Below are 19,102 nucleotides of genomic sequence, written 5' to 3' on the forward strand. Positions count from 1 at the left end.
AGATGTTCGATGGTCAAATAAGTCTGAGAAATATGTAGACATTATTCGTTTTTTGGAGAGTCACAATGCAGTCTGATTTTAAGGCTTCTGTGAAGTCTTTCAATAAAGACACATTTGATTTTTAGTCATTATTTCTCAAGCATATTTGGCCAAAAAATGCTTGGTGTATGTGTATGTAAAACTTATTAAGATCTCATGGAATGCACTTTGAGAAATTTCGAATTAAGGTTGTAGTTTTAGCCAATATCTCTTGTATGTATTCTAAGTATTAGGCTGCCAAAATGTAAAAAAATACTAGTAACAGGTCTGAAAAGTGGCTATGCCAGCTGTGTGTTGAAGTGCTTAGAAGCAAAGTATGAGGTCGGTCTAACCCAAATACCAAACACGTTTCTCAATATGAAATTTAAAGGTTCCATCAGAAAAACAAAAATCTTGGAAACAGATTGAGCATATGTTTACACCAATGCCAGAGCTATTTAAAACACAAATGAAAAATGGTCAAATGAAATAGTTACAATATGTTTGTTTGTTTTTGGAAATTACCTTTAGAAACTATTCTGAATATATTATTAACATACTTCAAAATCATGCAGTTAAAACAAACAGAACACAAGTACACAGCATGATTCTCATCCAGAATCTTTCTTCCAGTAAGAAGCTTCCTTTGAAGGTATAGATGTTCCAGTCATGGAAGATGTATAGATGTGAGAAAGAAATTCCACAGGAAACAGTAAATTAACACAACAATCTGTCCAGTTCATTTTTTCATAATAAGCATGCCCTGATCGCAGAAAGAAAATAAACCAACATCTCTCTCCTCCTATCCCCTTTTGTCTTCTGCATTTAGATGGCACAATCTGGGAATATGTCAATTGATAAGGGACTTGTCATCAAAACTCTTGTAATAGAGAGTCTTCCTCTATTCTCTGGAAACTCAAAATTAGGACAAAGTTGTGTCATTCTTTCATTTTCTGAATACATTCTCTTAAAACTGGGGAAACTGGACCGGGCGTGGTGACTCACGCCTAAATCCCAGCACTTTGGGAGGCCGAGGTGGGCGGATCATGAGGTCAAGAGATCGAGACCATTCTGGCTAACAAGGTGAAACCCCGTCTCTACTAAAAATACAAAAAATTAGCCACGCGTGGTGGTGGACGCCTGTAATCCCAGCTACTCGGGAGGCTGAGGCAGGAGAATGGCGTGAACCCGGGAGGCGGAGCTTACAGTGAACCGAGATCGCGCCACTGCAGTCCGGCCTGGGCGACAGAGCGAGACTCGGCAAATTCTCCTCTATGCCCAGCGAACAAAAGAACAGAGGCTAATTGTTGGGTCAGACACTCAAATATTTGCTATAAGAAATGCCTTCTGTGGACCTAACATTTGGGCACACCATCTTTCCTCCTTCCACTTCCCAGAATTTTTTAAATAAATGCTTCATTTTCAACAGCAAAATGTCATGGTGCTTCTTGGCAACTGTCACATCATACCCTCCCGCTAAGGTTTGTGTTCTTCAATCTATTCCAATAATGACATCAAATCGGAAACACAATGTCTCCCACTCTCCTGCCTTTGATTTATCCAATTTGTTCCCTTTAACAATCCCATCTTTCTCCAAGTTAATGACAGAAACACAAAATGCTATCATTCTTTACATTGTTAACTCTGGGACAGTTTAATCAAAAGAGCTATGAGTATTTAGAAGTCTCAGGTATTACTGAAATGCATAGACATGATTCAAATATATACAAGAATGAGGAAAAGGGGTCCTTCAAATGTTATAATTTATTTCAGCTTCAGAAATACAGCTTCACATTTTCACAATAGGTACATGTGACCTTCAAGAATGATACAGGCTTTGAGATTTTTCTTCAAAAATTCCATTCTAAGAGTCCATATATCAGCATTAAGAAATCCTGAAAGTGCCAAGAAGACAGTGGAAAGTATCCGGCTCAGGTTAATTAAAGAATCAACAGAGAAGACAAGATTTTGCTTCTGTATATTCCTTCTTCAAAAAAAGCAAAAGGAAAATTTGACCCAAAAAAGGGAAAGTAAAATTAGACAAGCAAGCGAAACAAAGGCTGTTACATAGGAAATAAAACACAAATCAAGTAATAGTGGTGGAATTACTGGTTGGGGGGAATAATTTTTAACAAACTGGTAGCAGACAAGGCAAGAGGTTACAGTAATTTTTGTCATAATTTTAAAACATTTCATAATGAGCGAAGTTTAAGGAATTCAAGAGTAAAAATTAAAAAGAGATTAATGACTTGAGCTAAGCTATGTGTGAAACTTCCGACCAGAGGTGAGACGTCTCACCAATATACCAGTATGAACAGGTCTTAAGACAAGCACTCCTCTTTGAGTTTCCTCTCTCTTGCTCTCACACATACACACACTTACATATATACAAAGACACACACACACACAAATAGCAGTGCATATATTACATATGCTTCAAAAATATTCTAAAATTTTCACCTACACAGCATCACGTAATTTTAAACATACCAATTAGACAGGATGAGTAAGAGTATCTAGAAGACACATTTGAGCTTTTTAAAACGTATAATGAGTGATCTGGTGAACTAATAATCATTTCTCCAAAATCATCTAGATTCATTTCCATTAACGTCTGAGCTCACAGCTAATAGTCTTCTAATTGAAATGATACAAAACTCATGGCTTCAGACTCATACACTATCTTCTTTCATGCGTTCAACAGTGAGAGGCATATTAGGCTTTATTCTTCATTCTGAGGAGATTCCTGTTACTTTCAAATAATTATGCCATTTGCCAAATGAAAAATGTTTACCTGAAAAAGGGGATGACCTACCTCCAAGTATTAGAGAGCTTCTCCCTTACATTTTCAGCAAATTTACTCAGAAAAATCCACTACTTTAATGTTGCTGTGTCCCTTTATTTTTTTTACTTCTACCATAGAGGAAAAATGACTATGTATATCAACTTAGCTTTTTCAGATTCAGCTCAGCAACCCAAAAATAATAATTTATAATTCCAATTAGAGATCTTAAAGATAGGTCTCCAGATTTTACTTCTTCCCCAAAAATATTGTCAAAGGTAATTCCTTCTTAGATAGAAGTGCTCTGGATTCAGATACAAATGTCTATGGACATAACCATGTTGCCATGGTAATTATGAGCTTTATACCTCTCAAAATGACAACAATCTGGAGTTAGAAAATGTTGTATCCTTCGTACATGTTATGAGAAATGAACCATTGTTACCACGTGTTATGGCAGATCATCCAAAGCTATCTGTTGTATTATCACAGTTTAAAAAATATCCTGATACTACACATACTAAGTACATGTATACATAGATATTTACAACCATACATATACATATATTTATATATATACACACAATGCACATACAATCACACTCATGCTTGTGGCATTTTAACGAGTATTTTTAAACCTACCTACTCAAATGGACATAAAATACACATACTTACAGAAACATATTTACTAGGTCCATATCATATACACAGAGACACATGCATAGAAAATGTGTTTGTACACAGAAAACATCAATGTGTATCACATACTGGTATTAGGTCCCATTTCATATTTGAGAATTATGGCTACGAAGTCTATACTAAAAAGTCACAAAATTAATCTATGTGACCACTTTTTACTTCTAAGTCCAGAAGGCTTATAGTTACATCACAGGAACTGGTTTCATTAATATACTTTAGAATAAAGTGAGTTTGTATTGGAACAAATAGGAAATTTGCTAATAAACAGACCCTACTTCTCGTCTATGTTATAAAACACGGCTAAAAGCAATATTCAGACGAGTAACCTTGGTAGATGTTTTTTTAGAAATGCAATATACTTGTTCTGAATCAATACTATTTCAATAATCTGTCCATAATTGAGTAAATGGTTATTTTAATTAGTCATTATGCATGCAAGATTTAGCATGTGACAATAAAACTATATTTACCTATCAAATAAACATTTATAGTTTATTTTCCCAAATCCTAAAAACACTGAATTTTTAAATTATGCTAGACATGATAGAGCTACATCTATTGTGTTTACAATATCAGAGCAATCAGTTAAGAGGAAATTACACAAAAGATTAGAAATGGCATGGGAAACAGAAAGCTCATTAAGCTACATTCCCATCTTAAGGCCTGGTGTGCATGCTGCACGTCAACCTATGCACATCCTAGAGTTTCAGACTTCATTCAACATTGGCATCTCCTTTTAGCAGAATACAAACCCTTTGGAAAATGAGATTCATACTAATAATATGACATAGCACTGCAGCAAATTAAAATTCTCCAGTGTCACTGCTGAAATTCTAGAGTAGGCTGGGTTCTATTAGAAATAACTTAGGAGTAAAGAACAAAACTGTACCCACAAAGGTAGACAATTGGGGCGGTGCAACTGTGGGACTATAATCTAAAAGCAAATGCCAAAGATGACAAATGCCATTGTTTATTACCGCCTAAGATCAGTGGAAGGAAAATTGGAAAAAAAAATCTCCAATTTTTTTTTGACATGGTTTGTGCTGATCTAAGAACACACCAGTGGTTATTCACAATATTTTCCTTTAACAGAAGGAAAATTTTGAAATACAGCAAAACACAAAACCACATTTAGCACAAAGCCAAACCCTGAAGTATATAATCTGTTAGCTGCCTATTTTAGAGAATTCAAAGGAAGAAGCAAAGGGAATCCTAAAAACAAGAAGTTTTATAAAAATATCTCACTGAAGATTATTTGTTTTACTATGGATGTTTGCTTAACATTTTTTCCATTTAGCTGAGACACTATTTTTAAAATGTAGTATGTATCTTGCACATTGGTTCCATTCACAAAGAGTTAACTTTTTTCCCCAGTTTGGGGTTTGGGGTGAGATACGAGAGGATTTAGGATTGTGATGTTTTTATACAATCACTTGTAACCTTAAAAGTTGAAATGACCTTTAGGTAAATCTTGTATTTTGTGATTTTTACCAATTATAAATGGGCTAGCCGTAAGCCTTTAGAAGAAGGTCAATACACCACCACTCAACATAGCAAGTTCTCTTTTTAATAATGGTTAAAAGTTTTTACTTTATGAGTATCTGCTCTGGGTATAAACTACACAGGAAATGAAAGTTAAGTTAACATACAAATCATGTTTGCTACTTTCAAAGGGAGACATTTCAGTTGGTGAAACCTGATTTACTTCTGTAGAATATGAAATAGCGTCATGGGACACCCATACTCAGTGAATACTTGCTCTGCTGTCTGGGAACAGTTAGCACACAAAAATTCCAGTTGGCTTCTGGCTGTTTCCTACATGTGAATCATCCGGTCCTAAGTAGTCCAAAATGTAGCCTCAATACTGAACTATTAACCCCCAGGCTAAACTGTTCTGGTAAATTTTAGAAATCTTAAGAAATTGCAAATTTGCTTTAGATTTCGATGTTTCAGTACCCTTTTCTGGAGTGGCCTGGATAGGGACTTTGAAATACTACAACTGTAAAAGTGTGAGCTCTGCTCTTATCCCATGTCATCTTCTACTGACTTCATTTCAGGAAGCATTCTTTAAATGTGATTATCCCATAGCCTCAAGATTTATTAAGAAAGCCTCTAATGGATACAAAGTTACACTGAACCTGTTTCAAAGGTAGGATAAATTCTTACATATCAGGATTACAAATTAGCATGTAAAGAGTGATTTTTTTCTCCAACCAAAATAATAATAGTAAAACTGGAGTTAGTATCAAAGTGTAGTTAGCTATGCCAAAAATTAGAGCAAATAGAAAAGTAAACATTATCCATGTCAGCCTTCAATGTAATCCACCATGAGGTTAATATAAGTAAAGAAAAAAATTACATTTTTCCCAACACTTCTAGAGATGTGATATTTTGCTTCTTCCTTGAACTCTGAAACTAATTAGCCAAATGTATTGACTGATTAACAAAAAAAGAAGCTTTTATTCACTGTTGCATATGCTTCTAGCATGAAGCAAAACACATTGGAATGAGGAGAAGCTCTTCAGAGCAAACAGTGCAGACTTTTCCTTTGCAAACTACCTCGTGCTTCTGGAAAAGTTTATTCTTAAGGAGTCCTAATTTTAAAAAATCACTTCCTAGCAGTCTTATGACATAAAAAGGAAGAAAAGAGGAGCTAAATAGGCAATTATGGAGTAGGTAGTAGCATTCAAGGTAGACAACAGAATTACTCTCATCCTAAACAGAATGTGGGAAAAGAAATATGTATGGCTTAGGTCTAAGCCCACTATCTCATATTTGAATAATTATATTTCATGAGCTACCTGGTAGATAGCCTAGAAAACTTGTCCAAAGCAATTTCAAATATATGCCATGGTAGGCAAATGATCCCCAAAGTATAGGGCTGCTATACAAACCTACCTTGGTCAGCACAACATATAAAGCCGCTAAAGGTCAGCAGTTTTCAAGTCAAACCCTGAAGGTTTGACGTACCATGAGCAATGAAGATGAGTGATGAACGCATTAGTAAAACTGGTTACTTGCCTACTGATGTCCACACATGCGACTACTCATGATTTACTGCAATGGTTATCAAATATGTTGCTTTCACATAATTCATTAGTGATTAATTGCCATGCCAGACACTTCATTTAGTCTAACAGGGAGGTTTCTAGTGGGCGGATTATAGTGGGACGAGTTGGTGATGGGGGTGGTCTCCGGCTAGAAAGAGAGAAAGAGAAAGGTAAAGAAACAAGTAGAACATCTAGCAGAACATTGTTCCAAGGACACTGAGAAAGAGCCATTACACACATGCTCATGCACATACAGGCCAGCAGAAGTGGTTACGATCTGTAATGATTTTAACATTGTCACCTTTCATTTATCTAGTAGTTTTAATGAAAATTACGTATTTTTTCATATGCAAATCTTTCTCAAAACTGAAGTCATTCCTTCTAATACTAATAAGAAATATGAAACTATTTGAAAGCCATCTGAAACATACTGCACATATCTTAGCCAATATAATATAATAATTACATAGAATGAACTCAGGAACTAATAAAGTATATTGTTTCAGACAATGATGGTTTTTGAATTTTTATTTCTCACATATAATTTTCCTCTTCTTTTTCTTTCAGGATATTATCACTTCTCATTGCCTTTATAACTTTCTCCAGTTTGTTCTATATTATGCTTGTAATTTGCAGAGCACTAAAAATCAGAAAAGCAAGGCTTTAGAGTTCTCTGTAGCAAGTGTAAATAGGCTTAGTGTGAGTGCCTGTTTAAATTGCAGGAGCTCTAGTTCCTATTTTGGGTCTTAAAGATTTTAGTATTACTAATAGTAGTATTACTCACTTTCTAGTTGGCAGTGATGTTTCTGGTAGCTGAGTTTACTGAGCAAACGTACTTGAGATAATGAAATATTACTGTATTTGAGAGTCTCAACATTACTAAGCAATATTATTTATTACTTATTATTATATTATTTATTCCTCAAGCTTCTACATTTATTTACTGAATATATTAATAAGTTTTTTAGTGTATTTGTGTACTTGACTTCATATGTGGTATCTTGGGTAGTCATTTTATACCCCCACAAATTTGACAAAGTCTATAAATTGAAATGTTTCTTTTTGATAAAACTCTGCAACTGATTTTTTCAGAAAGACTCCTTCTGGAATTATAGTCATAAAATTTTCTTCTGTATTAGAAACTCTAAATTGATCAAACTGAATGTCCTTTCTCAGGTATGAAGAAGTAAAGTTAGAAAAATGTAAGAAAGCAATTATGAAATGTTGATGAAAAATCATGGAACTATAAAATTAAATTACACAGTCAAGGAAAAATCAAAGCAGAAGAGATATTGTTGACTAATGGTGAAAACATTAACGATTTAGGCACAAACTCATAGATATTAGTAGAGTTCCTTTTACCTCATGCACTTGAAAAATGGTTAAGAGGCTTTAAAGGAAATCTTTCTTTAGGGAGGGGCAAAGCACTGGAATTACAGGTATGAGCCATGGTACCCAGCCTTATTTTCATTTAAAATGGCCATATATGTTTAACTTATGTCCTGAATCTTGAATCTGCATAATTTTCATCTTTGATATGAAGTTTCTGAAGGCCACAGGTCATACCCACTGAACTTGTTTCATACATGTAATTACATTCTCAGTGTCATTTTGGTCATCTTCTGAGACTACTAATTAATCATTCAGGACTTACTTCAGTGAAGTCTTCTCTGACCTGCCTTCCCCTCTCCTGATACAGTTGTTCGTACAGTATCTCAACAAATCTCTATTATTAGTCATCACACTGAACTCTAATTAGGCTCTATTATCTTCACTGATTAGAAATGAGCTATGTCTTAATCATCTTCATGTAACTGCAGTATCTAGCTCACTGCTTGTCATTCAGTCACTGAATGTTTGATAACTGAATGAAAGAAAGTTCCTCCTAGAATCAATAAATAACTAATGAATGCTTGTGATATCCATTGGTCTTATAAATACAAGGATATTTGTGAGTAAATCATGGCCATAGCAAAAAAAAAAAAAAAAGTAGCTAAAGTGACATGTAGGATTGATATCTTTAGCGACTCTAAAGTATCTGACTGCTCAGTTCTTTAGTAGATATTTGGAATAAATACCAAATAATAAGCCTCCTGCCCTCAGGGAGTTTGACAAATAATCATGTACCCTATGGAAATATATTCTTAGCAATTAACCAGTTGGCTGGTGGGAGGAGAGAAATGGCCAGAATTTGAACTTTAAGGAGGGAAATTCTACCAGAAGTTTTGATAATGGAATTAATTAGGGGATTTCATTAAATTAAAAAGTTGATTTTAGACTACAAATTCAGTGAGAAGTAGGATACAGCATGGCATGATGGATTGGAAATCATTTCATGAATATGTAATAGCTTGTATCAAGGCTTGTAGCCAAGAGAGAAAGGAATGAAACTGACTTCTCTTTTGATGCTTTTGTTCTTGGCTTAACTGTTATTCCTCAGTCCTTCTGGACCATCCCATAATTTTCCCCACTTCCTCTGCCTTCCTCTATTACTTCATGTTTGTGTCTCTCATAGCAAGTAACCCTGTTTGTGATTATGTATTTATTTATTAGATTATTACCAGTGTCCCCCAAATAGATTCAAAATTCCTTGAGAAAAGAGACTACATATTTTGCGTTTATTACATATATTCAGCATTTGGTACAATGTGATTAGAAGGCAGTGGTTAAGTATTTGTTGAATAATGGACAAATGAAGAAATGACTGAAAAGTGCCTAAACAAGATGTTTAACTAGGCTAGAGTTTAGGCTAGATCAAGGTGAGTAGGTCTAGTGAGGCCAAGGATGCTACACTTTTAAGGCATTTGTCAGAAGCTTATGTATGGGTACTATGTTTACATAGAAAGAGTCCTGGATCAGAAGTTAGAAAATGTGGATTCTAGCTCCAGTTGCCAAATTGTACAATCAGACTAGATGATCTATGTCAAGACTTCCAGTTATATATTGCAGAGATTATTTATTGAGCATCTAATATGTGGACTGCCTCATGCTACATGACTTTAAAGAGCTCAGCATCTATTCAGAATGGAAGATGAGTGGAATAAAACAAATATGCAAGTAGCTTTGTTATAGTACTCCATTTTAAGTGGAAAAATAGGGCAAAATTTTATAATTCGGAGTCTGAGAATACACTCTGGGAAGTCTGAAAATACAATAATGTGGTCAAAGTAATGGCAAACATGATTGTAACTGCTGCATATAAAACTTGGAAGTAAGGGAATGTAGGTCTATAATGAGTGAAACTGGAACTTAAATGATGGTGACTGAAGGGAAGAATTCAATGGTGTGGATAGAGAATAGAAAGACTTAAGTACTCTCATGGCACAGTAAATTCTCATTAATATCTGCTTTAATCCTTGGACTATGTGGCTGGGACAAGAGGACAATAGTAGTAGGCAGTTGCAGAAAGAAGTCAGGACAGGAGATGAGGAGAACATATGGTTCTGCTATATGCCAGGTCTATTGTTAGTCTTATTCACTACCATGTCCCATAACTTAGCATGGCCTGTGGTTCATAGTATTGTTTTTTCCCAAATCAATCAATCAATCAATCAGGATAACTTATTCATTATGAGCCCTTTAAGGATGTCCCTAGGGACATGCATTCAATAGGCACTGCATAGCTAGATGGTGAATTAATAATTAAAAGAATAAAAGATAAAATGTTCATGTTCTCTCAAAGTAACTATGATATCTTGGAAATATGCCTAGTTTCAGTTAAAGGAACCCATATATGTACTTAGTAATTAAAAATCCTAAAGAGCTCCTCACTAACCCTTGCAGAAGAAATAAGCATTTTATTTATTTTTTTCTAAAACAATAACAAAAATCTGTATGTACAACCCTACTAGAAAGCAATTCAGGGTGAATTTTCTTAATATGCAATGCTAAGATGTTTGCCAACTTCAACACCAGAAAACATTTAAAGTTTACTGTTAAAGTTCATTTCATTGGTCCAGCTTCTAACCATTCAAAGAGTTTCCAAAGACATTCACCTCACAAGACAGTTTGTTTTGGGGAAAGCAAAGTTATTGTTTTGTACTAAATTTTCCTCAGTTGCTTTGTTTAGTGATGAGCTTCGTTAAGTAAGGCATTATATTGAAATGGAGCATCTTGTATCACTTAGTATTTATTGAAACACTGTGTTGTATGTGGGCGGTTTATGGTTACATAGAAGAGCCAAGTTTCTTCTTTCAAATCAAAGGGAAAGATGTAATACTTGAAGTTGTATTTGTAGCTGCAGGGATGGACTGTTTGCAGTATTGCGGACAATGACAAATTTTGTAAGAAAGTCAAATGCTCATGCAGGGTGGGTGGCATTGTGGGGGAGAAACTGGCTTTACCGATAAGAGAGAAGAATGCATCATTGTTTTCTTGCCTTATTTTATTGTCTTTTAAGAATAGAAGAACTAAGATTTCATCTGCTCTTCTTTGGATTAGCTGGTCCTGAGTGTTCATGATAAGAGGCCCATTTTAACGGGAGTTAAGGGAGACCTCAATAGGGCAAACTGCTTTGGTGTATCAGTTTGTGGGGTGGGTGTGAAAACCACCTTTCCTCTAGCTTCTTGCCTCCAGCTAGCATAATACTGATTTGTGAAATGGATTGGTCTTTCTGTCCCTGCCCTTATTTCTCCTTAGGATGGGAAGCAGGAATTATCTGACTGGTAAATGTGTAAGCCAGAATGGGCCTATGTAGCTCATTCTTCTTCCGTTCCTATGCTTGCACTAAGATCTCATGACTTCCAGTGCAGAATTCTTTCTATTGGGCAGTTAGATTGACATGCTCTAGGCAATGGTTCTCAAATTGGACCTTGCATCAGAATTCCCCGGAAGCCTTGTTAAAACACAGCTTGCTGGGTGCCACCCAACGTTTCTAATGGGGTAGGATATTTCTAACAAGTTCCCACATGCTGCTGGTCCTGGGATTATGCTTTGAAACCACTGCTCAGTAAAAAAAAAGATTTTTACTTTGCTTTATTAGCAATTCAATTTACTTGCCAGGTAAAGTAAAAACAAAAAGAGAAAGTGCTGGAAAATCTTAAGAAGGATGAAGAAATATTGTAGAAACACTTTGATACCTTTGGGAATTAGACTTAAGCATGGGTGAAAGCAGTTTTAGCCTTATGTTGTAAAGACCAAGATACTGTACTATAGTGTTTGTTGTTGTTGTTGTTAGTCATTACCAGAAGAATAACTACTACTTGCTTAGGGAAGCTTGTATTTGCTTATGAAAATAAATAGAAGGTAAGCATCTCTCAAGGTGCATTCCAAATTCTAATCTTTGGAGAGGGTAGGATTGAAGTCCAACATAATTAGTTAGGTGGACCCAAATTAAAAGAAAGGCTTCAAAAAGACATACGAAGACTGACATTTTTAGAGAAGATATCTGCTTAAAAGGGTAGTTATTTGCATTAAAAGGATATGCAATAGCTTCTTTTACACTGCAAGTTTTACTTACAAATTATAATTGAAAGTTTAAAATATAACTCTCAAAATTCAGTTTACATACATCTAGGATCAAGGGAGAGTTATACATCCCAAGTTTCCAAGGGCCACTAGAATCTGATATCAACTTGCCTACCATTTTTTAACTTATTTATGATTAAAAAAACGAAGGGTTTTATCTACAAAAACCATTTTCTGTGTTTTTAGGAATTGAAATGCTTTACTTCTCAATGACCCTCTTGAATCATTTAATGCTTGCATCTTTTTTTTTTTTTTTAAGTTTTAGGTGTGCATGCATATCTTATCATCTGAACAATATTCAAAACCTTCTATGAACCGAGATTACTCCTACACCTCTTGCAGCTTTCCATAGCACCTGCTGAGGGCAGTGTCCCAAGTGGTAGATCAATGAGTGTGAATGGGCCCAAAGATAAATTGGGTCGGAGCACACCTCTAGGTAAAATGGAAGGCAGCTATGATGAAGGACCCCTGCTTCTTCTTGTGAATGTCTGCTCTAAGAGAACAAACTTTGGGACATTGCATTTTAAATTTCAGCAATGTATTTGCATTCTACTTCTCATTTTGGGCATTTATTTAACAAATAGGTTTTACATATCTAGAAGGTATGAGGCTAAAGTCAGAAAAATGCTGTAACAGTCATGATTTTGTCCACATGGAAGATAATATTTTGTAATTTACTGTAAGAAATACTATAGGGTGCTATTCAGCATATTTTTGGAATTTTTGGCTTTAGTAACAGAATGAGCCAATACTATACAAGAGTAGTTTACAGTAGATGCTGGAAAGAACACAGAACTTGGAGCCCACTTAAAGGATTTAAGGAATTCTCTAATATGATTATTGCTGTGTATTAGAGCCAGCATTTCTTTCCCCTGTGAAAATGAACCCATGATTTTATAATATATGTCATTGGGAAAATATGAATCAACTCATGGAATTTGAAATCAGAACATAGGGAGAAAAATAGTTCACAATTTTTTGATGATACAAACATACAATTTTTTGATGAAGGTAATATCCTGTATAAATTAGCCTCTGAAATAAATGGTAATATAATCTGCTTTGTCACACGTTCTTTACATTGTCCTACATATCTGACTTGGATTTCACCCATACGTACGGTGCCTAATATAACCACTTCTGTGGTTGTGGCAGAAAAGCATCTTAAAGGATGATTTACCCACATTAACTCTGCTCAGGTTTACGATTTGTAGAAAGAATTTTACAACATTCACTCAGGCAAGCTTTTCAATATAATAGAACAAGAAAGTGTGTTTAAATTGGTTTTTAAAATAAGTATCGGGCTTGTTCCAAAATAAATTTTAATTGAGGCTTGCAAGTCAATTCCTTTTATATTCCTTCATCCCCTCAGTAAGCCCTACTTATGTGCTAGGTACTGTGTTAAGAGGTAGAGACAGAAATAAAGACAGTCACTGCCCAGAAGTAGTTTCTTATTGAGATGGAGAGAGACAAGTTAACATGACCACAGTAGGATTATGATAAAATAGTTGCTTCGGGAGTTTCAGAAACACCTGGAGTCCTAGCTTAGAGTTGGAAGGAGGATGAGAGGTTGGAAGGACTTCCAGAAAGCAGAGAAAGTTAAGGGGACTAGCATTCCAGGAACAGAAAAGGTATGTGCAAAGGAAAGAAAGCCAGAAAGTACTGAAGTTTGAGAAATCAAGGGTTGTCTTATTCTTTATCACAAATACCAAATGACTTCCTTTGTCCCAAGTCCTAATAAAGTCATGAGACAGGTAACACAGAGGATTTTTAGTTGTATTAAAATATGATTTCTAAAACGCATTACTTTGAGATTAACTTTTAAGTATTTTGGCCTTTGTACTATATCGTTGAGAAGATAAACTGGGGGGAGGAAAGAGCTAAAAGAAACAAAGAACCGCAGAGCAGCAGAAGGCAAGAGGGATACAGTGTGAGAAAGCATGCAGAGAAAGGAAGTGGTTTTACAGAGATTTACAAGTGATTTTGTTTTCCTTTGCTCCTTCCTTCCCTCCTTTTCTCCTTTCCTGCCCCTTCCCTCCTTCCCTCCTTTCTTCCTATCTCCCTTCCATCCCCCCTCCTTTCTCTCTTATTCCTAAAGAGACCTCCAGAAACTTATGTGCTGTAGAAACCTACTCCCACTGATGGTGAATGGGGTAAACCTTTTTCTGATCCGTCTCGTCACTCCCACTTCAGGTACCAGGAGAAGGGGAGGCCAACTGCCACCATTTAGGGGAAGGAGGAGGCAAGAAAGGAGGTGCTGAGAACTAGCTACTGGGAGAGGCAAGTGTCTGCTTCTGAGAAGGAGGAGGAATTCAGGAGGAAGAAGGAAAAAGAAGAAAGGATAGGGAGGAAAAAGGCAACACTTCAAATCTCTACATGACTGTACAATTCATTTCTGCTTTGGGAAGATGGAAAAAACTTTTTGTCGCTTTCTGAGAGACAGCAAGAACCTTTCAAGCATGGGGATGTGACTTGGGGTAACTATGTAACTAGAAACACTGATAGAAAAATAACCTTTCCTATTCCTTTTATTTTTTTTAACAACAGCAACAAAAAAGAGCATGAGGAATTTGAAGACTGAGAGATGAGTTGTGTAGCATCAACATTTTCTTTCTGCCTGACCTTAATACCTGATGAATTAAAAGGTCAGTTTTAAGTGCACCACATGATAGGCTTCTGTCACTTCTATTTGCCCAGGTGGCAAATATGAAGAAAAAGAATTACCATTTATTAATCATCCCAGTTTTTTTTTCCAATCCAGCAGGAGGAGCTCTAACATGCTTTAGAGCTCAAATTTTAAAAACAAAAATTTTTAAAGCAAACAGAGAAAAACAGAGAGGCATTATGCCTTGCAGGCTGCCATGTCAGTGAACAAATATGTGACTAAGTCCAATTAAATGCTTCGTGAGAAGCCAAGGAAGCCAAGCAATGATACTCGTGGAGACAGAACAGCCCACATTTCCTCCCTTCCACGAGCCTCCTCTTTCTGATGCAGTTAAGATGGGACTGGTCTGCAGTATTAGCTCTTACAAAAGAGGGAGCAAAAGGGTGATTTCTGGGCAAGACTAGATGTAATTCTTTTCCTCTGAACATGTCATATTGTTTCTAAATGAGTCTTTGACACTGGCTCAAGAATTTGAAACGCATTTAAAAACAGAATTTTCATTGTTGGTTGAAGGCAGTATGAAACTCCTAAAGGTTCCGTCACTTCTACTCAGTGGCTTGTCAGATGCTTTTTTTAAATGAGAGAAATGCTGTGTTTGTAAAAATTGGTGCTAAAAGGGTAAAGAATCATATGTCCCCTGGGCCATGTAAAGAGTCTGCAGAAAGAATTAGGGCTTTCTAACACACACACACATAAACTGGAACACAAAGAATTTACTCAAGAACAGTGAGGAGTATATGAATTTAACAGTTATGGGATTTTTAGGGTAAGCCTTTCCATTTTGGACAGTGTTGTAAGGGCGGAATAGATGAGTAGGCCTATAAGATGATCAGAATTACTTAACATGAAGGAAATTTTCAACCAATCCGTTTTAATCTCTTGCCAACAAGAAGTCAAACTTTTGTTTTACACCTTAATGGTATGCCCACATTTTAAATTTTTATACAAGCTCCTACAGAAACTTTAACTAGACCAATTCAGACCAAAAGTCACTAAATAAAGCTAGTCTAGACGGAAAATCTATGAAAACCATATGTCTTTTAGGCATCTGTCTTACAAAAACTACCATCATCCTGGAGAAATTGTTCACAAAATATGCTTTTAGGAAAACACTGCTGTACTGACCATGGAGGCTGTACTTAAGAAGACGGCTGAACTTGGAAAGAGTAAAACCAAAATGTTTATAAATGAAAGGCTCTCATTTTCACATACATCTAACTGCCTGTAAACATTACTGAAAGGATGGGCCAAGCAGATATCATTTATCTTACCATTATTCTAGAAGAGATCAAAAAAGTTTACAGTTTTGTTCCTCCTCACTACTACAGAACATTAGACCAGGGGATCTCAAAGCAACCCTGTTCTCACCCACAGAGAACTGTATTGAATAATGTTGTACGTGGATGAGGCCAATAAACCAGAACATTTTCTTCTGATTATTACCTCATCCTGCTGGCCTGCCAAACACAGCTAGCAGGCAAGTGTTCGATATAAGTAACCAGAGGAAGACTGTTCTGTATAATTGGGTGTAGGGATCATCTGAGAGACAAGGGAGATCAGAAGGACTAGGGTAGAGAGGAAGGGCGCAATGACAATGCAGTAAAAAGGAATATTCCAAAATCTTGCTTTTCCAATTCAACATTGCTTTCTGAACAGAAGACAATGGTCAGTGCTACCTTCAGTATTCTAGGTACATAATGTTTCATCTTAAAATGCATTTTAATTTTAATAAGTGGTAAGCAATCCACAGAAAAGAAATATAAATGCAAACTTTCATGACAAAAATAACATTCTAACTGAAAACTGTGAAGAGCAATGGAGCCTATGAAAGTATTTATGAACTGCAAAGATTATTTGTAATCCTCTAGAATATTTTACTGAAACTTCTTTCTCTGCAGGAAGGGAGACTTTGGAACAATTCAGTAGCAATAATTATTGGCATGAGTAACTCCATGCATTTTTCAGTCACCTAGAAGGTTGTGAATGAACAATAGACATCAAATAGCCACATATGGCAAAAAAGTCCTAAGTTGGAAGAGGAAAATACCAGGAAAAAAAAAGTAATCTATAAGATGTAATCAATTATACACCAAAGTTAGCCGGGCGCGGTGGCTCAAGCCTGTAATCCCAGCACTTTGGGAGGCTGAGATGGGCGGATCACGAGGTCAGGAGATCGAGACCATCCTGGCTAACACGGTGAAACCCCGTCTCTACTTAAAATACAAAAAAAAAAAAAATTGGCCGGGCGAGGTGGCGGCGCCTGTAGTCCCAGCTACTCGGGAGGCTGAGGCAGGAGAATGGCGTGAACCCGGGAGGCGGAGCTTGCAGTGAGCGGAGATCGCGCCACTGTACTCCAGCCTGGGTGACAGAGCGAGACTCCGTCTCAAAAAAAAAAAAAAAAAATTATACACCAAAGTTTTAAGCAAACACCAGAAACACTATATCAATGTGTTATTCAAAGATGTTGTGCTTTAAAATCAATTTTCAATGTAAGTATGAGTTTTCAGGCATTAATTATTAAGATAGTGATGGAGTAATTTAGAGTGTTTGAAATATTAAAATGAATCGAGCAATTATATCAACATCCCTCATTAAAGATTCCAAACGGAACTATAGAACATTGAAGTAAGCTAATCATAGTCTACTGATGAATCGCAGGGGTTTTTCTGGTCCATTCATCTTAGTCCTAAGTGGTACTATTGTTAGAGCTAAAACTGTAAGTCTATTTTCATGCAAATCATATGCAAAGCACAGATTTTATTTTGACTTTAGACCCAGGTATTTGGCGGGAAATTACTACAGTGGTTTTTCTAGTTAACACATTTACTAATGTTTCCTTAATTTTTCCACCCCAACAGGCAATAATTAAGGTGGAATTTGCCTCACATGAAGTTTTATTATTTTAGTTATTAAAATATTTTCCAACACTACTGAGAAGCAAAAAGCATTTCTCGTTGTTTTAAAAAATAAGTAGACATTTTCCTCAGTTTTTATAGCTTTTCCTCAGTGAATGGTGTAATAGTGAGAGTAGTGGGGCAGACTTTCTGGTGTAGGCCCTTGAGCATGATGCTACTTAAGGGTAGATTTACTTGAGTGAAAAATTTCATTCACTCTTAAAATTGACTTTGAGAATTATCCTAATATAAACAAAAAAATACACATGGTACAGAATGTATCTTACATAAATACCGATTCCTGAGTGGAACAATTTCATTGCAGACTCTCTGGACTGCCAAATGCCTTCAAAAGGCTTTCCCATCTCCTATTCTCATAAGAGGTCTCATTCTAGATGAGATATACACTAATCTTTTGAGATAAATGAAATACTGCAAATGAATGTTTTATATATATATATATATATATATATATATATTTTTTTTTTTTTTTTGAGACGGAGTCTCGCTCTGTCGCCCAGGCTGGAGTGCAGTGGCCGAATCTCAGCTCACTGCAAGCTCCACCTCCCGGGTTCACGCCATTCTCCTGCCTCAGCCTCCCGAGTAGCTGGGACTACAGGCGCCCGCCACCTCGCCCGGCTAAGTTTTTTTTTTTGTATTTTTTAGTAGAGACGGGGTTTCACCGTGTCAGCCAGGATGGTCTCGATCTCCTGACCTCGTGATCCGCCCGTCTCGGCCTCCCAAAGTGCTGGGATTACAGGCTTGAGCCACCGCGCCCGGCCAAATGTTATATATTTAAGTATACAGACCAACAGTAAATTTAGATAATATTGCCTCACAAAAATCTGAAACCAAATACTGGTAATATTTACATGATGGAAGCAAGTGGTATATTTGATTGTAAAATAAGACCATTTCCCAAGTCATATTTAAAGCAGCATAATGCCTTCTCATACTGCCTTATTTTCTCTTAGTTTCAAAATTACCATAGAAGCTTAGGGATTCTCCTGTGGGGGTGTATTTAGTTTGTGGCTATCCAGACCTTTAGCTTATTCTCTCTCTTAGTTGGTACATTAGCCCTTCTACCAAAGAAGCAGGAAAGGAATGGGGCTTATTTCTAAATTTCATATTAACTTGCACATTTAAGATGAGTACTTATACCTTTTCCTGTTTTCTAATATTTAAATTAATTCCCAATAGGAGAAAAAGTTGACTTTATGAACATTTGGAACTTTACATGTCTCTAAGCAACTGAAATTAGGAAGACCCTACCTTGCTATGGATTATGAGTGATTGCAAATTTTGCTACTTGCCATTTTGATTTAACATATTTTCAGATCGTTGGATGGAATGTATTCTTTCTACGATTCACATGAGCTGATAACTTTGACCAGAAAATAGGAGTGGGCATTTCCTAGTGCTTATAGGAATAGTTAAAAAATAATTCAAGAAATTAGAGTATTTGCTATTTGTGGTTTTTGCCTATGGTGTGGTTGTGATGCCTGAAAAGGAGCCACAGGGCAAAAAG

The 19,102-nt window shown here is 36.1% G+C and overlaps 1 protein-coding gene across 4 annotated transcripts in view; it reads right to left on the reverse strand.

Moving 5' to 3' along the window:
- The window catches only part of DNM3 (dynamin 3), a 556,545-nt gene that overhangs the window by 3,778 nt on the left and 533,665 nt on the right, over window positions 1–19,102 (reverse strand). For 3 of the 4 annotated variants that reach the window (XM_025399954.1, XM_025399946.1, XM_025399939.1), the window contains one exon: window positions 1,765–6,697. The exons of the other annotated variant lie outside the window; for it this stretch is intronic. In XM_025399954.1, coding sequence (XP_025255739.1) covers window positions 6,628–6,697 — 70 coding nt within the window. In that variant the 3' untranslated portion in view covers window positions 1,765–6,627. Of the gene's footprint in view, window positions 1–1,764; window positions 6,698–19,102 lie in introns of those variants that run through there. 4 annotated transcript variants of the gene reach the window in all.

This window comes from Theropithecus gelada, chromosome 1 (genome assembly GCF_003255815.1).
Source record: "Theropithecus gelada isolate Dixy chromosome 1, Tgel_1.0, whole genome shotgun sequence".
In the NCBI taxonomy this organism is placed as follows: domain Eukaryota; kingdom Metazoa; phylum Chordata; class Mammalia; order Primates; family Cercopithecidae; genus Theropithecus; species Theropithecus gelada.